A 19086-nucleotide genomic window follows, 5' to 3' on the forward strand; every position below is an offset into this window, starting at 1 on the left:
CTGAGCTTTATCAGATTGTTTGATGCTGAAACTAGGAGGAGGAGAGAGTGCTTAAATAGAGTGCTTTCGTAATCTTTGCAGCTATTACTGAAACTATTTATTACGTTGCATGTGTAGCAAGTACAGTTGGGTGAAATGTTATCTAGATTGCAAAGTCATTCGAGCTCCAATAATGCCAGAATAATCATGCAACTGAACTTAATGATCAGAACTCAACTACATGTGGTCTTACTAACTATTGATTTGACCCAAAAGAAACAAACAAATCACTATTACTTTGCGTGTGGACTGCAAATGCATGTGCTGGACAAGCTTTTGAGTGTTTATGAACACTATCAATCATTGAATCAAATGATCATGAATTCTCTAAACTAGTTGATTTGGCAAGGCATGCACATGTGTTGGCTTGTTGAGGTCTCTGAGGTCCCCGGGACAATGGTGCGACTCGTGTTTTCGTATTTGCAGAAATTTTTCTCCAAATAATGTTTTGCTGTTGCTTTTGAGTTTTGAGGTGGCTTAGGCAAGTTTTGATCCAAGACATAAAATAATAGTTAGATATGTTGGGTGTCTGGTGGATTGTCAAAACTGAGTTGTTAAGGACATGCAAACCGACGAGAGGAGTTGCTATATATGAAGTGAGTTGTTACGTTGAGGACAACAAATTATGAGATTAAATAGCATGCAAGTGTTGATTAATAATAATAATGGTCCAAAGCATGGACCATAGAAGAGAGGAATAAAGAAAAGAAGAAGACCATTAATTCTAAGGAATAATAGTTTATATTTGATATGTAATTCGTTTTATATTATTTGATTGTATTAATCTGAAATCAAAGGCTTAACCCTAGCTACCATTTTATCAACATCTACCATTATACTCTTCACACTTTCAATCATAAATAATGGAAGACCCGATTAGTTGATTGCACGGCAAAGGAAGTTAGCAAAAACTTACACATTGCAATTATTTTTTCTTCACCAAATCTTCTTTGCTTGACAAAATACTTTTTTAGAGCATTTATATGCAATATCTAGGTGTTAGTTTAATGCTGAAATTTTTATTTTTTATTTTTTAAAAATAAAGTGAGCCGGCCAGGGGCATATTGTCCCGATAGAACCATTCCATTTCCATTGGACCTCCAAGAAGGCGATAGCAAGTGAAGAGTGCTTTTCCCAAGCAATTAAAGTTCAAAACGCTAAGAACAACTAACAACTATTGAAGTTGAGACATCACATCTATCTAGAATACCTTGTAAATAAAAAAAATCATTCCATTGGGGAAGAAGCAATCATCACATCTATCTAGAAACCTTGTAAACAAAAAAAAAAGTCATTCCATTGGGAAAGAAGCAATCGATATAAGTTATCCAATGAACCAGACATCAATCATCAACTGATTTGTCCAAACCATTTGAATTCTACTACATGAATCTTCTTCCCCATCCATTAAACCTACGCACAGCCATATACGCATCACTAGTAACCAATACAACCCTAAATTTGAAGATTATAGGCGTAAGCTTCCTGGCTTAAAAATTTGTTGTCCAACATATACTCAATATGGATGAGGCAAAGCAAGGAAATGTCGAATCAGATAAGATTATAGGCGGGATGAACAAAAACAAGCAGCTAAGAGATAAATGAGATAAACAAAATATTATCTCGAACAACAAAAAAGTAGATGTCATTGCAAATAATTATCCAAACAAGGATTTCATGACACCAAATTACTACAAGTATCCAACAGAAACAAAAACGGCACGACTGAAATGTTGAGAAAACAGGCTAGAAGAGGGAAGTTCCTTTGCCCTTCTTGTCTCCACCAATCTCAAAATGCTTGCATCTCTGAGACAAATCAAAAATGATATTAGCTTCAGGTGGAAAAACTATTACAAAGAAAGTAGCATATGACCACTACTAACTTTTATAGGATGCTGTGAATAGTGCTTGCAGCTCTGACACTGAAGCTTCAAAACAATCTTCTTAGTTGTTTTTGCCTGGAATCAGAAAACCCCAATCAATTACAAATCTACTCGCTACTTTTAGTAAATTCTACAACAATGGAGCATGTTGGAGAAGACTAAATCTAAAACAGACAATTTAGGAAGTCTAATGATAGTGAAAACACACATTCATAAAAGATCGAAAAAAGTTGGAAAGGAAGAAAGAAATATTACTATTACATCAATGCAAACACGGCAGGTATGAATTTTTGAATCAGTAAATATAGCTTCCATTTATACATCGTACAACAGGGAGGAATACCTTCTTGTGAAAAACAGGTTTTGTCTGTCCACCATAACCTGATTGTTTCCTGTCATAACGGCGCTTCCCTTGTGCAGAAAGTCTATCTTTTCCTTTCTTGTACTGTGTAACCTTATGAAGTGTGTGCTTCCTGCAAGCTTTGTTCTTGCAGTAAGTCTTCTTTGTCTTGGGAACGTTCACCTGCATGATAAAATCATAAGTACATGCAAAAAAATGTATCCTGATTTGGAAAGTCAACTAGCTACCTAGCATCCTATCTCTCTGATTAGGGAAATTTTGAATATCTACTCTCCCCAACTTGGAAGAGGAGTTGGATTTAGAAAGGAATCTGATTATATTGTTGCCTTGATTTGGCATGAAGCTCAATCAGAACAGATTTGGAAGGTGATCGTAGAAATTATCATGTCAGAAAGCAGTGGCGCGCAAAGAAGTATAATATGCCCAGGATAAACAATTTTTAAAGAAAAACAACAAAAAAACCACCTAGGCTGATAGCAAAATTTGATTTGGAAATTTAAGACTGATATGATGAACAGTTGTATATTAAAAAAAATTAAAATAACCTCTGGGTGGGCCCCAGGCTAAAGCCTGGGTAGGCTTATACATGGCTCTGCCCTTATCCAAAAGTAAGACCTCCCTCCTCCCTATATATCTACCTGTTCTCGCGGCTTTGTGATTCCTCATCATGAGATCTCTTATTCTGAGCCACCTTGCAAGATACATCAATAATCAATGGCCAATCATCATCCTCTCATATGAAGGCTGCTCAGCAATGGGAAGATCCAATTGTTGCCTTCGTGCATAGGCAATAAGGGGGAGGGGTTCCACACCAACGAGTTTGGTGTTCTTATCCTAGTGACAAGCTACATTTGCTTCTCATACATAATTGGTGGCCAATCACCCTGCTCTCCCATATGGAATACACGGCAGGCAATAGGAAGATACAATTGTTGCCTTTGTGCATAGGTAGAGGAGAACGAGGGGTTCCATACTGACAACTTTGGTGTTTTTCTTCTCCATGGGATAGGCCTACAATTGCTTCTCTTTCCATGCCATTGTTTCTTTATTTAAGGAACATTTCCTAAACTATTGTTCAGTGTTGAAAACGAGCATCATTTCACATAGAAGCTCCATGAGGCTAGGTGTATTAGACATCAAGCAATCATTTTGAATTGGGTTCTAGGTAGTGACTTGGTAAGATGGGAAGGAATGTAGAACAAATGATAAGCTCATTTACCAATCGAAGGCCCCTAAAACTCTAATTCTTTACTTAAGGGATGCAGCTTATAGGGAGATAAGTAAGATATATTTTTATTGTCAACAAATCTCCTTTTTGAGGTAGGAAAACCTCCCACCCATTGTTAGTGTAAGACCATCAGGCTAGAGGATCAACCAAAAGGGATTAATCAATGGGACGATTAACCAAAGAGTGGTTTGCTTGCGCATTGCGCGTCCATAATGGATAAACAATTTCAACTCTAAGATGCAATGTACGTCATGATATTGCAGTGACACAATCCTTTGACCAGCACAAAGAACATGCCATCAATGGAATTGCCACATTAATGGAGTGTGTGATTCTAGCCATGGCAAAACAGTCCACTTGGGGTGTGACCAACAAGCTTTCTCGATGAAAAATATTCCATCCTGCAGACATTATCAAAAAGGCTAATGGTTCTGCAGCAGAAACAGATATAAGAAACTGTCTAAACCTTATAATATCTACACTCCCTATTTATTTGCACATTATTGGTTGGCTGGCATACCAACAAGAAAATCACGATGATAAAATCAAGGAAAGAAATATGGATGCTGCAAACATCCTGATCCTGGGCTCAGCTAGAACATAACAAGAGGATTTCCGCTGCGAGAATGGAGCACCTTGTGATAGGTGCAAAATTTAATCCATACCTAACTTCAAAGCAGAATCTTTATTATTCTCTAAGCACAAATGTGAGTCACTAAAGAAGTACGGAGTGTCATCACTAATTTAGCAGCTATATTGAACAGCTACAGAAGCACAAAGGTGAGCAAACATAATCTGAGAACTCAGAAAACAATCTAAAATGACGGAAATAAAAATACAAGATCAGACACAAACACTCCAGCATCTTTCTCCAACAAAAAGAAATGAGATCTAGGAACAAAAAATTCAATTTTGGACCTTTCTCCAACAAAAACACGAAGAGCGCATTACCATGATTCCGCAACCGCGCTACGCCTCCACAGCAACTTGGTGAAGTGAGATCCGGAGCAGCGGCTACTTAAACGGGAAGACGACAGGCCAAGCTTAGGGTTTTTCAACTCTAAACGATCATGGGCTGCAGTCGGCCCTCGTTCTTGGGCTTAATTAGTAGCCCATACAACCCAAGAGTGAAGAGCCTAACATGAACCCGAGTACAGATTGACAGGCTGGATATATGCTAATTTTTTTTATTTTAGTAATTCAGATATTTAATTTTTATAATCTAATTAATTTTGAAAGTGATGGTTAAAAATTTTTTATAAGTCATCAAAGTAAATTAAAAAGTATAGATAGATTCTAACTGATAATTCAATGTCATAAAATTTTCAAACTCTCTAAATGTAATGTGTTTTAGATATGAAATTTAAATCATCGCATTTGAGGGACAACTGGATATGCTAAAAGTCTGTCTCACTTTTTATCATCGCATCTTAATCTTGAGGGGCAGCTGGATATGCTAAATTGGTTTGTCATGATTGAGCTGAATTGAAATTATCTAATAGATTGATCTAATCAACTCAAGCAATCTCAACTTTCATCTAATACTTAGTTTTTCCTCATGAAAATTATTGTCAAGTCATTCAAAATTAAAATGATCAACTTTGGAACTTATGAGATTAATATATACAAGTGGTATCAAGTGTTCTAAGAAGCAAAAACAAAAAAAAAAGATTAAGAAAAATAAAATAAAATGCTAAAAATCAATGATAGGTTCTCCGATAGTTAAATTTCTCTCAATCGTCCATGGCAAGTTGAACAACTTAGCCACGATGAACTTAAAAATCTTGTTCACATTGATGTTGTGCGTCGTGCTCGAAAAAAACAATGTCGCCTTCATTGCTCTCGCACGTATTCTAGCCTGTGAAAAACAACACAAAAAGACACTTCTCAAGTCAAATGAACTCGAATAGTCAATCTATCATCTTGTCTCTTCTTCCTTGGATTCTATATAAGATTGTGATGGCGAAAGATAGATTACCTCATTAACGATCGTCCATTGCATTTCGAGGGGAAGCTCAGCAAAGTCGTCAAACTTAGTCCCTATCAAAATAGGAATCGCTGTCTAAATGAACAGAAAAGAAAACAAAATATTAGAGAATGATGAATTTAAATTTCTAAGAAAAGTAAATGGTACAATATCGATACCTTATTCCATTTCCTGGCTCGTCGATACCAACAAATCACACTGACAAACACAAAATTATTTTCTTTAGCTTTTTATGAACCATTAGAAATCTCAGCATGTTTACCGGGTTAATTGTCTGCTCAAGAACACTTACTTGTTCAGTGTACAACGACTGGTGAGATCAAACATTATGAGAATTGCCACAGCATCTTTGCATGCGATTGGAACTTGATCCAGGGATTGATCATCTCCTGCAAATACAGAGATTAGTTAGGCTTTAATTACAGGTACTGAGAGGATGTTAGTTAATAATCAATCACCTGCAACATCCCAAATCCGAAACGCGATTCTGGCTCCCTTGATCACGAAGACTTTATCCATCAAATTCAAACCTGTCATTTCCAGGCCCTTCTGTTCTTCCAAATCTCCCACGTACTTGATCTGATAACGCGTTGATACGAGAATAAGATCTAATCAGAGTTTACTTCTATTACTGATAATTGGTATCTGAATTGGGTGTTTCGAATACCATGAAGCTTGTTTTCCCAATTTGGCAGTCGCCGAGGAGGCTAATCTTCAGCGACAGCACCTCCTCCGGCTCCGCCTCGACGGCGACGTTCACTGCGGCGGCGCCTTCATCTGCCGGAGGGGCAGCGGCGGCGGATGTCGGAGCAGCGGGCTTGAGTTGCCGGTAGCGGCGGTTGTTGCCGGCCCCGCCGGAGCAGGAGAGGAGGTGGGTCCATACGACGTGGAACAAACTGCGGATGAGGCCGAACCATCGGGCTTCGACGTGGGCCAGAGTCTGAGCTAGGCGAGTCATGGCGATGCTCCGGCGGCGGCGGCGGCGGCGGCCATGAAGAGGAAGAACAGGGGAGGGGTGGATTGTGGCGGGGATGCTATATAATTAGGCTGTTCTTTCTTGTCGATTTCGTGTGGTAGACTTTTGTGACTGGGTGGGTACGTGGCAACGTCTGGGTGGTGCGTGGAGGGTGACACATAGAGTAACGATTGGACGGTTGACTTTGGTCAAGAATGGCTTCGTGCGGCAAAAGTTGACTCGTTCACTCAGTGTTCTTTTTCTACCTAAGGAAAAAAAATTACATAATTAATTGAGGAATGTTTAGCAATTTCCACAATATGTTAAAAACATTAATTCCAACTAGATCTGAATCTTGACTTTTGATTAGGAACTAAGATTTCAATCTTTCAGATGTGATATCTTTGTCACATTCATAACACTGAAAGATGCTTTGTTACTAACAACGTAGACTAAAGGCTTCAAAGATACTTCACATCTTGAACAGTAAACTAACACAAAGAACAATCATTGGTGCCACTTGTTCCCTCTGGAAAAAAAAGTCACTTTGAAATTTAGCAAACTTTCTTTGTTGTTAAAGGAGGTTGGAAGATGCCTATCCCCATCCTGCAGCTGTTTGTGTTTTTCACGGGAGAAACCTGCAAGAATAATCATACCTTTTACACGTATGATTTATAAAACTTTATCAAGTTAACAAGGTAAATCACGAAAAAGTTTCCTTAGCTTCCAATTCTTCGAGTGTGGGTCATGCCTTCCTTCTCTACTAACTTTCTTTCTTTCAAGTTTGTTGAAGCTGAAATCAACTGCATCCATCCATTTCCGGTTGCAAATTCTTAATTAGCTGCTACAATTAAGTAAACAGTGTTAAGAATCCAAGCAAAGCATCCTAAAATTAAAAGAGGGGTTATTTATGTTTCATACCAAGTGGCACCAAAATAATGTAGGCATCTTAGCAAAGAGAGGATATGACAATGCTTGCAAATTGCTGACCACCTAAATGTAATATAATGGAGGAAAGTGAGATGTTTCTTTCTGTACCAACTGCTAATTGAAGTGAATGAGACTTGTCGCCTGCAATCTATTTTTGTCACTTCAGTAATGGATAACATTTAACAATCTGAGCAGTAAATGACATGCTTTAATAACGCCATGTGTAGCTAAACTGGAACGGCACTTCAGATGAAACAACAGTAGCTACATTAAAAAACTGATCAGATGAGCATAATTTGGTAGATAAAGTATGTGTCCCACTGAATAAAGAAACTTCAGATAAAGTAGAAGGCTTCTTTCCATCGAGAGGGGCGGCGAAGACAATGATGCTGTCGTCCAAAGTGCAATGAGATGATTACTTGTGACTGCCGTCCCATGCTTCTAAGAATTTGTTTATGCAGGTGCAACTTCTAGCATGGCAGTAGATTTATCACAAGAAGACTTTTGAAGGTTTTGTGCAAACCACAAATCAATGGAGTTATAATGATTATATTATGATTCACAGCCTTCTAAAGGTTTTGCATGGTTGCTGCAACAAAGCTTTACATGATCAAGACATTTGGCTATCAATGCATGAACTAATCCTTTGTGTAGTGAAGAAGGAACTTCCTGATCTGTTTCTGTTGTGGTGTTCTTACCTGCAGTAACTGTTCATCTTCCTCATAGATCAGATACGGAGCTTCACTTTTTCTTCCCGATAAGAGCTTTGAGGCACTCTAAGAACATGGTACTCCCATCGATCCCTGGACATCAATCTTCTAAATTGAAATCTAAAAAGTTTATGTTTCAAAGTTGGCCAATTATGATTTACTAATCACCAGAGCATCACTTTCATTTATCAAGCTGGATAGGTCAAAATCAACCTTGAATGCAGGACCATTAGATAGAAACCCAAATAAATAGCTGCATTGACAAATTCAGAAAATATATTCATGTGCAAAGCAGAACCTTGCCATATAGGAGAGAGATCGAATGCATAGTCCAGAGAGAGCGACGCCGCCGCCGCCGCCGCCGCCGCCGCCGCCGCCGCCGCCGCCGCCGCCGCCGAGAAGAAAGAAGAGGACAAATTCATACGCCAGCAATAATTGTGAAAACAATTTGTACATCAAAAATACGACTGTTGGTAGTATTTACACGTTGCCATCGGATCCTACTCTACCCGGATCCGATAACCCGACTCGCCCCATTTCAAACAGACAGCTTTCCCGCCCATAAACTCGCTCATTGATTGGAAAGCATCTTCTTCATTATTGTCCTTTTACGGCCGCAGTCGCTCCAATCTGACGCCAAAGCAAAATGGATCGCCGGCGGCGGCCGGATCGCGATCCCACTTCCCCTCCTCCTCAGCCGGCTTCAACCCCCTCCCGTTTCCTCCGCGATTGCTCCAACTACAAGACCCCGAAGTCCCTCCACCTGAACCCTAACGCTCGTCCCCCATGCACCCCTCTCCCCGTCTTCTACACCGCTTCCAAAAACACCCCTTATTCCTTCGCATCTGTCGCCAGCCGACGCCGTGAGACGCCTGGCGCTGCCACCGCCCGTCGCCGCGTTAAGACCCTCGAGCTCGAGCAGTCACGTTCTTCGCGTAAGAACCAGGATCGGCGCGAGAGGGCTCTCAAGTCGTTCGCGAGTTCGATCTCGGCTTGGCTCAATTTTCTTTTCAGAAGTCCAAGTTCCTGCGGCTGCCAAGTTCCTTTGTGGTCCCGGGACAGGCAGGATGGTGGGGTTGCTAATGGGAAGCGCGAGAGTTTCGATGGAGACGATGCTCGAGGGTTTGGGGCAGGTGGCAGGTGGAGGAGTCCGAAGCGCCAGAGGGATTGTTCCGGTGGTGATGGTGCGCGGAAGGCATCAGTTTTGGTATCATCGCTAAAATCATCGTTGAAGGAAGTGTGTAGCCTGGAAGACTTGATGGAGAGAATGGAGCTCTATATGTGCCAGAAAAGTTGCAAGGAGGTCCTCATTATGATGAGTCAAGTTTGCAAGGTTAGCAGCAACTGAAACTTTTCAGCTTACTCATTGAAACCCTTATTACATTCACATTGTACTGTTTATTTAATTTTGTGAGGCTCATTTATCCTCACATATTGTTGTGGCTTCCCGATTAGTTTCTCATAGACCAACAGATTGTTTGCTTGATGCACTGTGCCTTGGCTGGAACGTTATGGAAGCAATTGTAATGGCTACTTAATTTAATCTTGATGCAATCATTGTATGTAAAGTTTGCAGCTTAGTTAATATATCATACGTATTTTTTCATGGACTAAAACATCATCAATGTGTTTCTTTTGAAGTTTGTTGGTGATTCTTATTTGTTAAAGAAACTCTTATTGCTAAAGACAGATTTCTCATTTCATATTTCATATTTCATATTTCAGAGCATAGATGAAGGAAGACTGAAAATGAAAGCAAGCTGCCCACTTGTAACCGATCTCAGGTTGAAGGAAAATGCAATTAGAACCTTAATGAGCTATAATCCAATGTGGCTCCGTGTTGGATTGCATATAATATTTGGTGGTGACTCTTTTCTTTCTAATGAAGAAGGAAAATCAGATCAAGAGTTTCTGTTCCTCAAGATGGTAATAGAAACACAATTCTTTTCTCAGGTGGAACTTGCAAGATCTTATGCATATAATAAGTTGGTTGAGGGCCTCTATAAGCCAGGTTATCATGAAGCTTTGGGAAGTGTGATCTTGAAGAGATTTTTGTTGCTTGTTGTTTCACTTGACAAAGCTAAGTCTGAGTGTACTCTTCCTACTAAATATGGGATTGATAGTATTGATGGTGGTTCTCCTCTGTTGTTTGTTCTTCATTCCCATTTAAAATCAAGTCAGCAAGTTATCAATGGTAGGTTTATGTAATAGAAAGAGCAGATATCACCAATCACTATTTTCTATTAATTTAATGTAGAGAGATGTTAATTCTCATTTTTTCATTGCTCTGATTGTTCTTTTTCTTTTGACAATTTTCAGAGTTTCTATCAGAAATAATGCATGGGGAAGGTAATCTTCTAGCACATCTTCTCATTCTGGGTTACAAAGTGAATCACCAGCAGGTAATATGGTTTCTTGTTCTTCCAATTTCATAGCTATCTTTTGAAAATGCTTTCAGCTACTTTTTGTTATGCAGTTCCATTTTTGTTTACACTTCCTCATCTTTGTGTTTTGTATGTTTAACAAACATCTCTTTATTAACAGAATCCAATTTCAGAATATGAGTTTAATGTGAAAGATTTATCTGAAGAAATTCAGGACGGTGTACTGCTTTCTAGGGCTATTCAGCTCTTGCGAAATGATGCATCTATACTATCAGTAAGACTCTTCATATTAGTAACTTGTTAACAGATATTTTCCTGCTTCAAGTCTTCAACTAAAATTCCTTTGCGATTGACTTCAACAGAAATTAATGGTTCCTCCAAATACAAGTAAAAAGAGGTTGCAGAATTGTATTAATGTGGTGAAGTATCTAAAGCAGGCCGGTGTATCCTTGTGCGATGCTGATGGAACCCAAATTCTTGCTGAAGACATTGCAAATGGCGATAAAGAGTTAACACTTTGTGTACTTTGGAATTTGTTTGTGAGCTTGCAGGTATTAAACAGTTCATGGTTTAGATTAGACTCTTTCTTCCTATTACTTTCTCTTTTCACTTCTTAACCACTGGGTTTGACTTCAATAAATTATGATCGACTTTGTCATTGCTTTTGTTGTATATTGTGTCAAACTATTAATTCTGTTGAGGATTATTTTTTATTTTCTATTATTTGCTTAGTTGATTTTTAATCGTAGATTTTCACCGCCTTCTTATTTCGTCTTGTAGGTCCCTCTGTTAATTGACAAAGCTTCTTTGGTCAGTGAGATTATTAAATTGAAGAAACATCGTAAGGTAGCATTATGCACTTGGGATTATGTTGAACTGCTCTTAACATTTTCCACTCAACTAATTTGTATGTTCATTCAGTCTGATTTCCAATTTGCATTTATTGCATGAATGGCAATACGGTAAGTTTGATATGAAAGATTACAACTCAAATTAATCTTCTGACAGTTTTATATATACCTTAAGTCACATAAATTTTCTTGCCTCATGTATCTTTTCCTTGATTATCTCTTTGCGCCATCATATTAGGATGATTCAGATTACAGTTCAATGGCAATCATGGGTTTGCTTTTCGAGTGGATCCAGGTATTTTGTTGTCTGTTTGATTTGTTATTTAGGAGCTAATTTCCATATATGCTTCTTCCTTTTAACTGTTAATACTATTTTTTATCATAAAAATATTCAATGCAATTTCAAAAAAAATTACAGCAAGTCTGTTAAACAATTGTTGTCATTAAGTTGTGGCAAGTAAAAAAGAAAAAAAAAGAGAGAAATAGAAGTAATAACACTTACAGGAGTCACTTCGGTTCTCAAGTGCAGATTGTTTATGCTTTTTCACATGGATGAATCTTACTATGAACTTTTCTTGATTTCTCCAAAGCAACCAACTGCAACAAAAAATGATAAAAATATATAACCTAAAATAGCCAAATTGCATGATAGAAATAAAATTCTTATCATACAAGGGACTTCATATAAGATTTAAAATCTTTCATTGATTCAAAATTCAAAATAGCAGCACCAAGCTAGAATCATATATCATGTGAAATTTAATCTATAATTACTTGATTATCTAGGATTTTTCAACTTGATTTAGATTCCAGTAAAATTCAGAGTGTAACAAGCTCTTTTTGTACGATTTTTTTTTGTTGAGGGGTTCTCTCGTAAGTGGTTGACAACTTTAGAACAAAAGCTTCAAGGAGTTTGTGGAGTGTTCAATAATTGTAGAATATTATATCCAATTGCAAAAGCACTAGAACACGTATTACTGTTAAAGTCTATCAAATGGCTGAGCCTAATATTGTGTAATTTTTTGGTCTTTAACCAAGAAGTGTCCCCACACCACATTGGTGTAAAGACTATTGTGAATCAGATGAGGATCCTACCTTTAAAAATTTTGTTTCCTCCTAATGCTTTCTTTCTAAAGATGTATTGGAATCTAGTTTTAGGCACAAACTGGCTCTCAGCAGCAATCCTTTTTAGTGTGAAATTATTTTTGAACCTGATGAAATTTTGTCACTTGTTTTACTTTGATGCCCTCACCAATTTCCTCTACTTACTATGGGAGTCTATTATGCTTGATTGTCTAATCTACATTAGTATCTTTACAGGTTGTTTGTGAAAGATATGGCATAGAAGTTGGTGGTTTATCTTCTCTTGTTGATGGGAAAGCTCTTTGTTGTTTGATCCACCATTACTCAGATGCTGATGATAATGGAGTTTTATCATCTAAGGTCAGGAAGAATATAATGCTCAATCATAATAAATCTTTAAAACGGCTCCCATCAAATTCCATAGTGTTGTCTATCCAGGAAAATCAAGATGTGTATATCAAATTTTGTAGGCGCTTTGAGATTGGTCGAACTGCAGGTCAAAACTTAGTTTTTGTGCAACGCATCACCACAATAATGGGCAACTTTCCTGAGGTAGCATTCATTTTCTTTCTTTGTTTCTATATAATATTTTAATCTGCTTTTATATATATAACAGGTGTTACAGCTAAGTGACTTATTGGATGATGAAACATCCTTTGATAAAAGGAGCATAATCATTCTTCTAGTGTTTCTTGCATCTCTATTTACTTCCAGGAAAGATTTGGTAAGATTTCATATTTGATAGTTCCACATCTGTCCTTGAAAAGGTTCAATTGGACTTAGCTATGCATGACTAAATTATCTGTCTTTAGGATACAGGAAAAATGTACAACCTCATGAAATGGAATTGGAACATAGACAGTACACCTTGTGTAACTCCATTGGGTACCCTTTTCGATAATGGTCTATCTCCCAAAACAAAGTTTCGGAGAATCAACATTGCCAAAGTTTCATCTCCCTTGAAAAACAGATGCCTAGACAAATATGATGATGGAGGTTTGTGCTTTAGTTTTGGCCTCAGATTGTCAATACATCTCATGTTCGTTTTTTTTTCCCTTTGAATGAAATTTATAGCTGGAGTGATCCATAGGCACATAGAAAACAACGATACTAGTAAATTGACTAAAAGGATTCATAAGCAATGCAAGATTTGGAGATGTATTCAAGATTGAGGAATTAGACAAATGCCTAGGTTTCTTCATAATGGATTCTAAACTGTAATGATTTGATCGGTTGCTTTAATAAACACTATGAGCTTAGCAAGGTGGAATCCCAAGAACGTTTTCAAAAGATTTCTAGCAGTTCCCTTATATGTGATTTTGCGTAAATATAATGTACAAATTAATTTATATCATCTAACTTTGATAGATATGAGGAGCAACTTGAAAGGTTTTAGGTCAAAAAATTGTTTTCCTGTATGAAGTAAATTAACTTCTAACTTGATTAAATAGAATCAATACATAAAACCAATTTAATTCTCAACCAAGCATGCAATATCTAGCAAAACCCTTAACAAGACTAGCATGCAAGATTTAATAAAGCACTTGGCACAATTAGCATGTAAGATCTAACAAAAGACTAAGCAAGATTAATATACAAGGCCTAATTAAATAAAGATTATGATTCTTATTAAATATCTCCTTTCCAGAAAGATTATGGAGGTGGAGAAACCCTTTAATAACAATCAAGAATTTAAGCAAGACAAGTAGAATAAATAGTTGAAATAAGTGAGGCAAGTAAGACTTGAAGTAAGATAAAGTAGCTGAAACAAACTTAAATTAACATAAAAAGTTGCTACAAGTCAACATAAATCAAACTATGAGTTCATACAAGTCAAAATAAACTAAGAAAAGTCAAACTAATAAAACTCAAATCGTTTGTTGGTGCCTTATCTCAATCTTGTAATTCAAAAATGACCTAATAAAACTGTTAAAATTTCATTTGATGCGCTTGAAATATTTTATCTCAACAGAATGGGCTGCAAAAGTCATACAAGCTCATTTTAGAAGAATTATTGAGAGGAAGAAGTTTCTAAAGTTGAAAAAAGCAACATGTATTCTGCAATCTTCTATTCGTGCTTGGCAAACTGTGGTACTTGGCAGAAAAAATTCTGTTGTTCAAACTGGTTGCTCTGAGTCACTTTTGTTTCCTGGTAAGGAAATCTATAATATTTAATGTCTTAGAACGATAAAATCATATAATTCTAATTGTGAGCGCATCAAGTTGTTTTCAGGACAGTACAATAGGCATATGAAGCTCATGGTCGAAAGACATGAGTTTGTCCACATAAAGAAATCAGTGCAACTAATACAACGTGCTGTAAGAGCTTGGATCATGCAGAGACATCAGAGAGCCAAACTCACTCCTTCAGGAATTACAACATTTTCCCCAAATGTAACTTGGTCTATGTTGCTGTAGTGAAAATTGTTTAAATTATGATAAAGTGGTGCTACATATTATCCCATTCATTGTCTTACTCGCTGCAGAGACAGGCTCTATCTGCAGAATTTGACATTCTTCAGCTGCAAATGATGGCTGCCATCAAGATACAAAATGCATGGAGAGGATTTAAGAGACAGGTCCTATCTGCAAGATTGGACATTCTTCAGCAGCAAACGATGGCTGCTAACAAGATACAAAATGCATGGAGAGGATTTAAGAGGCAGGCCCTATCTGCAGAATTGGGCATTCTTCAGCAGCAAACGATGGCTGCTATCAAGATACAAAATTCATGGAGGGGATTTAAAAGACAGGCCCTATCTGCCGAATTGGTCATTTTTCATCAGCAAACAATGGCTGCTACTAAGATACAGAATGCTTGGAGAGGATTTATTTTGTGGAGGCATCTTTTGGTTAAAAGATGTTCTACAATTAAAATTCAGAGCCATTGGCGTGCCTGGCGCATAAGGATGAATTTCTGCAGAATGCGTAAATCTGTAATCAAAATACAAGCTTCTATCCGTTGTATGCTATGCATGAAGCAATTGAACTGCTGTAGGCTTGCAGCTACTGTAATTCAACGATTTGTCAGGGGGCACCTTGCTCGAAATAAGCTTTTAGGTATATCTTTCTTTCAAGTTTTAATAACTAACTTCAGTTATTTTGCTAGTAAGGATTTATTGCTTTGTTTCCTGATATATGGACAGAAAAACAATCTGTTACAAATTAAAGTCTTTGCCTTATGCATATACATGTGCCTATGAGTAACATGACAACTGTTTTTTTGTTAGATTTTAGAACGTTATTGCTCAATTGGTATTATCAGTATAGTAACTCTTTTTAAAGTATAGTCTCATTTGAATTTTATATAGTTTTCAGTTTTGTTTCATTAATTTTATAGAAGTCATGGCCACAATACTCTTTGGCAATGTTTCATATGCACATACGGTTCAAATTTATTGTAACTTTCTGCTAGGCTTGAGGAGGATAATCACAATGGTCCTAATTGTCATAATAAAAGTTTTGACTTACATCACCTATTTCCCCTTGATGCGGGGAATTTATTTTCACCTAACAATTTTTTGATGGAGAGCTAAGTTGGCGACAATTCTTGAACTTATGGATCTATCTGTATGGCGACGACCATTTTTTGATGGAGAGCAACATAGCTTAAAACTGTTCATTATTGTGCCATGAACTTGAGTAGCCTCAAATTTTGACTTAAAACATTTGTGGAACTAAGGCAGCACTTGATCGTGGCATAGTGTTTTTCATACACTTTAACTTTTTCTCATAGAATATCAATGTTTAAACTTAGGTAATTTGGTTAAATAATAGTTTCTATAACCCATACTATACTTTTTTTCTAATATCTATTTCATATTTTGTAAATGAAGCATGCAGAAATTGGTCTATGCAAGCAATATGTTGTACGAAGTTTGAATAATTACATTTTAATCAATACAGGTGCTTCCTCTCTTCGATACAGGAGATCTTTTGGGCTAACCAATGTGCCCATCTCTGGTACTATAAAACATCGAGAACTGAAAATAGTTAAGTATGCAATTTTAATGATACAGAGATGGTGGAAGCAAATTTTGTTCGAGAGAAGACAACTGAGGGCAGTTCTAATTGTTCAATCCTTTATTCGTCGTTGGCATGCCAGGAAAGCTTCTAACGAACTGTATCATAGCATTTTCATCATTCAGGTATCCTCATTTTTGTCTTTTTTTAACTTATATGTTTGCGTTTTAGGTCACTGTTTTTATAAAGATCTTTAAACTATAGAGATGGTGGAGAGATATTTTATTTCGTGAATCAAGGAGAAGATCAGCAATCATTATTCAGGCTCATGTTCGTGGTTGGATTATTCGAAAGACTACTAGTCGAGCCAAATACTGCATTGTCCTTATACAAGTAAGCTAAAATTTTCTCCTTTCTATATTTTTAAAGGTAAAAGTGAAGATGTATGATCACCAAATTACTTATTTACATATTTACTATTTATAATTTAACTTGAACATTATATTAGTTCAAAATTTTGAAAAATATGTTTGTTGTACTTTATTGTCAATAGGTATTTTAGCTCACACTTGAGTTAATAATAATTTGCTTGAAATTAATATATGACAGGGTCTTATATTAATAAATATATCAAGCTCTTAAAAATCAACTATATTTCTGGATCAGAATTATGATAACAATTAATAAAGTGTCGGTGCAAATTTATCAAAAAAAAACTTTTTGCTAGGAATTGTGTTGCAATTTTAAAAATTAAAACGATAATATGCTTATCAAATTATACAAGATGATTTTTTGGTTCATGAAAAATAAATGCATTTCTTTGAATTTATTTCTTATATTATCACTTTAGCTAATTAATACATTGAACTGTCTCATGATCTGTGAAACCTAAGATAGTTTTTGTTTTTGTGTGAAGATCAAACTAAATTGTTGGATAATATATTTCTGTGCAAGAGAAATGTCTACAATACAACTACTAGTAATTTTAGATTTTGTTGAAACTGTACCTGATGCTTCTTCCCTCAGTTTCTTTCATATCACGTAATGGTTTTGCAGTCATATTGGAAGGGCTATTTAGCAAGGAAACATTCAAAGCAGCAAATATTTGACCTACGGTGCGAGTCAAGTACTGGCAATGCAAACGTCAAAGGCTGTATGCAGCCAATTAACAGACTTGTAGCAGCGCTACCGGAGCTGTTTGCTTGTAGAACTATTAGTAATCTGCGTCATATCTGTGCAATGCTGAGTAAGCTTGTTTTCATTATCACCGACGTTTGCCTTTTATTAAAAAAAATAATTGTGCAAATGTCCTCAATCATTTATATCAGTCGGACTCCACTATTTACCATATTCTCAGTGTTTTCTTTTACTTAAACATTGTTTCTGCAAAAGATAAATCGACACAGTTATCATATCCTAATTTTGACTATATTTTGAAGTACATATTCAGTACTTCGAAATCTTTTGGATAATGATAGTGTACATTTTTTACATCTATGGTTAGTATTTTCACTTCAATTTAAATTGGTAAATAATTGACATGGCTCTTTCAAAGGCAATAAACAATCTTTTTCATGGAGAACAGGTACTGCTACACAGCATTCTCAGGGAAATTGTGAAGCATTGGTTGCTGCTGGTGCAATTGACATTCTGCTCAAGCAAATTGGTGCACTGAATCGTGGGTTTCCAGATCAAGAAGTTTTAAAGCACGTATTATCAATTTTGAGGAACATTGTTAAACATCCACCACTCTTGCGAGCTTTTGTAGATACATCTCAGTCGGCAGAGATAATATTCCAAGTAGTCCTAAGGTTAGTTTGCCTAATATATTATCAAACTTAGTATAGATATGATCTATTTCTATCTGCACATAGCCCTTAACTGGAGATTTCTATACGGTTCGTCTTGTTTCAAGCAGGAACAAAAATGAAGGATACTTTATTGCTTGTGACCTTCTTAAGTGCCTGTGCCCAACTCCAGAAGGTTATGAAACAATCCGTAATTTGCCAGGTCATGTACGAAGACTCAAGGTTCTTGCAGATGATCTTGAAAGGAAGGCAGAGCTGCAAAAGAGGTAATCCAATCGATGATTTTCCCATCGTTCTTCTGATTATGTTTTTTTTTTCAGTTCTACAACATCAGCAACTTAACACTTTTATTACCTCAACTATTTTAGGAATGCTGCTCAACTTGGCAGAATGGATGAAACTGTTCGCAGGCATGGAGAGGCTGTAAACCTTCTCCAATTAATATTGCATAATCATGATCCATAAGTATGATATTTCAGTCGTGCTAAGAAATTCTCTAGTCGTGTTTAACAGCTTGTTAAGTTCTAAATATGTACACTCTAACTTGGTTTGAAGAATTTTTTTTTTATCTTGTTTAAGAGCTTGCCAAGTTCTAAATTTGCACACTGATTAGGTTTGGTGTAATGTAGCACATTGGTGTTGATAGCTAATTGTTACTGGATATTTACAATAACTAGTTTTTACCAGATCATGCCATTGTATCATGTTGGTCCAGTCTTGATTTTCAGTAACGTTTCGATGTTCAGTTCCATTGTGTGTATTTATTCAATCTTCAATTTTTGTTTCATCGAGGCATCGTTGGATCAGGGTTTATTTTTAACAAAAATTATATAAGATTCGAAACCTAAATTGAACCAAAAAAAAAGAGGTGGCATTTTACGTTATGTTAATGCCATTTGTGTCT

The 19086-nt window shown here is 36.6% G+C and overlaps 3 protein-coding genes across 3 annotated transcripts; 1 reads left to right on the forward strand and 2 right to left on the reverse strand.

Annotated features, from left to right (window-relative positions):
- Positions 1 to 1641: 1641 nt before the first annotated feature.
- LOC141838771 (large ribosomal subunit protein eL42) lies at positions 1642 to 4557 on the reverse strand. Its single transcript, XM_074726345.1, has 4 exons — positions 4463 to 4557; positions 2266 to 2445; positions 1923 to 1997; positions 1642 to 1845 (listed from the first exon to the last, which is right to left on the reverse strand). The coding sequence occupies exons 1-4, from the start codon at positions 4463 to 4465 to the stop codon at positions 1786 to 1788; spliced, it is 318 nt and encodes a 105-aa protein (XP_074582446.1). The 5' UTR covers positions 4466 to 4557; the 3' UTR covers positions 1642 to 1785.
- A 589-nt stretch (positions 4558 to 5146) lies between these two features.
- LOC141840764 (septum-promoting GTP-binding protein 1-like) lies at positions 5147 to 6472 on the reverse strand. Its single transcript, XM_074728828.1, has 6 exons — positions 6166 to 6472; positions 5957 to 6077; positions 5791 to 5887; positions 5657 to 5696; positions 5490 to 5573; positions 5147 to 5369 (listed from the first exon to the last, which is right to left on the reverse strand). The coding sequence occupies exons 1-6, from the start codon at positions 6454 to 6456 to the stop codon at positions 5205 to 5207; spliced, it is 798 nt and encodes a 265-aa protein (XP_074584929.1). The 5' UTR covers positions 6457 to 6472; the 3' UTR covers positions 5147 to 5204.
- A 2267-nt stretch (positions 6473 to 8739) lies between these two features.
- On the forward strand, positions 8740 to 18675 carry LOC141842259 (uncharacterized). The gene is made up of 20 exons (XM_074730474.1): positions 8740 to 9426; positions 9819 to 10287; positions 10413 to 10495; positions 10638 to 10751; positions 10840 to 11028; positions 11258 to 11323; positions 11567 to 11623; positions 12649 to 12771; positions 12850 to 12963; positions 13028 to 13135; positions 13224 to 13407; positions 14384 to 14563; positions 14645 to 14805; positions 14898 to 15471; positions 16318 to 16559; positions 16639 to 16767; positions 17431 to 17620; positions 17960 to 18185; positions 18293 to 18448; positions 18551 to 18675. Exons 1-20 carry the CDS (start codon positions 8740 to 8742, stop codon positions 18645 to 18647), a joined length of 4149 nt encoding a protein of 1382 aa, XP_074586575.1. The 3' UTR covers positions 18648 to 18675.
- Positions 18676 to 19086: the final 411 nt, after the last annotated feature.

This window comes from Curcuma longa, chromosome 11 (genome assembly GCF_044706935.1).
Source record: "Curcuma longa cultivar G26 ecotype Majalengka, Jawa Barat chromosome 11, ITB_CL_G26_1.1, whole genome shotgun sequence".
Taxonomy (NCBI): domain Eukaryota; kingdom Viridiplantae; phylum Streptophyta; class Magnoliopsida; order Zingiberales; family Zingiberaceae; genus Curcuma; species Curcuma longa.